We start from the raw sequence: 4,350 nt of genomic DNA on the forward strand, positions 1-4,350 counted from the left end.
TAAAGATGCATGAAGAAATAAATACCATTGTTGTGACTTATCAAAATATGAATTTTATTTTCAAAATTTCACCAGATGTACTTTCTTACGTGCTGACTACAATATTAAAAATCTGTAAACTAATAATTTAACAGTATAATTCTACAGTCCTGCATACAAAACCGATTCTTTTATAACCATAATATATGGATGTATCTCCCAGAGATCATTCACTAGATGTACTAGTGTAAGAATATTTGTAATACATCAGGTTATTTTGTGTTTCACATTGTATAAGTAGTAATTTTCTGTAATCACTTTCACTTTTTATAATGCTTTACAAGACCTTAGTATGCTGGTCTGATCTTCATCTCGGTTCTCTTGAGGGAGTAGTGATGACCTCGAAAAGGATACCAGTTGACACCGTCGGCATAAGAGGTGTGGTTACCTTTGTGATATTTGCCATTTAGGTTTGACGAATGACAGCTCGTGTACCACCAAGCGCCCAAGTGACTGAAATCAAATTATCATCTTAACAACATTCCATTATATCAACATACAAACATTATGCTTGTACAAGAATGTAAGAACAATATATTTTACGGATATTTTGTATGGAACATTCATTATTTAAACAAATTTTCTGTTCTTATATTACAGTAAGAAGTTTAATACCAAGTACTGCAATGTTATTAGAGTTTGTTAGGCAACATTTCTGAGATAATTATTTTGAGAGGGATTAGTCGTTTTCATTATTTACTTAGAGGATAAAGTAGTAATTAAATTAACTGCATATTAATTTTACATATATATATATATATATATATATATATATATATATATATATATATATATATATATATATATATATATATATATATATATATATATATATATATATATATATATGTCGTACCTAGTAGCCAGAACTCACTTCTCAGCCTACTATTCAAGGCCCGATTTGCCTAATAAGCCAAGTTTTCCTGAATTAATATATTTACTATAATTTTTTTCTTATGAAATGATAAAGCAACCCTTTTCTCTATGTATGAGGTCAATTTTTTTTTATTGGAGTTAAAATTAACGTAGATATATGACCGAACCTAACCAACCCTACCTAACCTAACCTAACCTATATTTATAGGTAAGGTTAGGTTAGGTAGCCAAAAAAAGCTAGGTTAGGTTAGGTTAGGTAGGTTAGGTAGACGAAAAAACATTAATTCATGAAAACTTGGCTTATTAGGCAAATCGGGCCTTGAATAGTAGGCTGAGAAGTGCGTTCTGGCTATTAGGTACGACATATATATATATGTCGTACCTAGTAGCCAGAACGCACTTCTGAGCCTACTATTCAAGGCCCGATTTGCCTAATAAGCCAAGTTTTCATGAATTAATTGTTTTTCGGCTACCTAACCTACCTAACCTAACCTAACCTAACTTTTTCGGCTACCTAACCTAACCTAACCTATAAAGATAGATTAGGTTAGGTTAGGTAGGGTTGGTTAGGTTCGGTCATATATCTACGTTAATTTTAACTCTAATAAAAAAAATTGACCTCATACATAATGAAATGGGTAGCTTTATCATTTCATAAGAAAAGAAATTGAGAAAATATATTAATTCAGGAAAACTTGGCTTATTAGGCAAATCGGGCCTTGCATAGTAGGCTGAGAAGTGCGTTCTGGCTATTAGGTACGACATATATATATATATATATATATATATATATATATATATATATATATATATATATATATATGTCGTACCTAGTAGCCAGAACTCACTTTTCAGCCTACTATTCAAGGCCCGATTTGCCTAATAAGCCAAGTTTTCCTGAATTAATATATTTACTATAATTTTTTTCTTATGAAATGATAAAGCAACCCTTTTCTCTATGTATGAGGTCAATTTTTTTTTATTGGAGTTAAAATTAACGTAGATATATGACCGAACCTAACCAACCCTACCTAACCTAACCTAACCTATATTTATAGGTAAGGTTAGGTTAGGTAGCCAAAAAAAGCTAGGTTAGGTTAGGTTAGGTAGGTTAGGTAGACGAAAAAACATTAATTCATGAAAACTTGGCTTATTAGGCAAATCGGGCCTTGAATAGTAGGCTGAGAAGTGCGTTCTGGCTATTAGGTACGACATATATATATATATATATATATATATATATATATATATATATATATATATATATATATATATATATATATATATATATATATATATATATATATACTTTAGATGGAACTTTGTGTTATAGACAGTTTTCATGATCATCATCAATGGTGAAACTTAGATCATGGTGTGTAGAAATGTGATGAACACTGCTGAGGAGTTTATTACTTTCAATGTGTGGAGTTCAGTTAAATGTTGCATAAAGTGTCTTTGTAGGAAGTGGTTCATATGTGCACGTTAAATATACAACCAGTAATTAGTTATTTGTGTGTGTGTGAAAAGTCATCTTTGTTATTCAACATATACACAGACAGGATGATTAGTGAGGTCAAGGTAAGACTCAAGAAGGGGGTTATGAACTTAGTTTATAGAACAAACACAAGTAATGTATGGTATCCAGAGAATAATATACATAACACATGCAGACAAGTCAGTATTTTTACCAGTTAGAGGTTCATGTAGCTACTCTTTCACTCGCACTATGTCTGTTCATCTTTTCAATCTACTCTATCCTTTCTTCACCAGTCTGTCAATTGTTTCATGACTATGATCAAACCATCTCGATAAAGTATATAGTACAGTATACTCGATCTGGTGATGTACAAACTTTTGGACACTGAATCTTTCCATTAAAATTGAATCACTTGCCCAGTCTATTCTCCAAACAACACGTGCATCTCTATTTTTAATTTCTACTGGTCCAGTTATTTGTTTATGTTCTTTCCACATATATGGTTGTTCAAAGTACAGCCATTAATTTATGGTTGTACACCTGCTCAGTCCAGCTAGAGTCGCAAATTTGTATACATTTGTTATAATCAAAATATCACCATAATAAAGTCCTAACAGGTGAAGTTTAATTTTCCATAAAGCATAATCTAAATTTGGTGTTATGTATATACTTTGTGAACTTGCAACGTAACACTAGTTTTTTAATTCGGATATATAATGTTAAAGTGTGTATGAGTATTTTTGTCCAAAATGTATTTGGAACAGAAGGCACCCTCATGTCCACTAAATGATACCCATGTTTAGGTCACAGATTGTGCTATAATTTAAAATTGCACCACGTTTTACCTGATGTTGTGTAACATCATATACAGCTGTGCTTTAAATTTTATAACAAAATTCTAAATATAGAGCTTTGGAGCTCTAAGAGTTCGTGGAGAATTATGAATTCTTCTTTGCAAATATTGCATTCTCAAAATATATTAACGATAAAACATGAAGGAATGTTGGTTAACACCTGAACATATTAACCACTTCCAGTTTCTCTTCATTCAAATACAAGCACACAGATGTACAATATTTTAGTGATCTTACCTTACAGCACAGTTTCCTCCAAAAGTGTCAAGATCCTTATCCTTGGTAGTAAATCTCTGGCCATTGACAAAGCTGAAGCCATCACCAGCATCTCCAGTATACCCATTAACCCCAACTTTATAAGAGGCACTCCTGTCATGGACATAAAAGAATTGGTACTGTGCCCATCGGATGGCATTGTCAAAGTCTGCCAGGTCAAAGTATATTTGGTTGAGTGTCTGCTCAGTGAGGGCGTGAATGTGGTCGAGTCCAAGCCAAAACTCGCCAGAGAGATTACCAAAGCCCAAGGCGTATTCCATCCATGTGCGGTAGAATTCTTTCCGCGGGAGTATATCTTCTCGACGCTGAATTACAGTCCATCCTCCTCCATTAGAGTCCATATCACAATAGACACGAACAGGACGTTTTGGGCAGCAGTCGTACGGATAGATGGTGTAAACACCACTGGTCTTGTGGCCGTGATCTTGCAGTTCACGGCAATTACGATTTTGGAAGCCAACCCCTAGCCACAAAGGCTCTGTCAGGTACGAATTAACAATGGTGTCCTCTGCCGCCACCACCACAAACATACTCCATGTACCCACTAACACCAGCATCCACTGTGGCTTGCCCATCATCCACTAGATAAACCTGAAATATATGAGATTAATAAATACTTATTTTTAAAAGTCATCAAGTATAGTTCCTCTATTATACTTTATGTGTTACCTGACATTGTTCAGGCAACGGAGGTCAACTGGGTCGACGTAGTGCTTTAATCAATCTAGCATGAAGGCTGACACTAAATAACTTCTGACTCACCAGTCCAGAGATCTAGGAACTTGGCCAGCCACCTGCCAACAATTTCACTGAGGGGAGCCACAA

General features: G+C 34.0%; 1 protein-coding gene across 1 annotated transcript in view; it reads right to left on the reverse strand.

Annotated features, from left to right (window-relative positions):
- LOC138358416 (ficolin-2-like) overlaps positions 1-4,118 on the reverse strand; it is a 4,471-nt gene extending 353 nt beyond the window's left edge. Inside the window, exons 1-2 of the mRNA XM_069316252.1 lie at positions 3,487-4,118; positions 1-492 (exon numbers count right to left, since the gene is read on the reverse strand). The exon at positions 1-492 is cut by the window's left edge and continues 353 nt beyond it. Of these exons, the coding sequence (XP_069172353.1) occupies positions 327-492; positions 3,487-4,103 (783 nt within the window). The 5' untranslated portion in view covers positions 4,104-4,118 and the 3' untranslated portion in view covers positions 1-326. The remainder of the gene's footprint in view (positions 493-3,486) is intronic.
- Positions 4,119-4,350: the final 232 nt, after the last annotated feature.

Source organism: Procambarus clarkii, chromosome 83 (genome assembly GCF_040958095.1).
Source record: "Procambarus clarkii isolate CNS0578487 chromosome 83, FALCON_Pclarkii_2.0, whole genome shotgun sequence".
Lineage (NCBI taxonomy): Eukaryota > Metazoa > Arthropoda > Malacostraca > Decapoda > Cambaridae > Procambarus > Procambarus clarkii.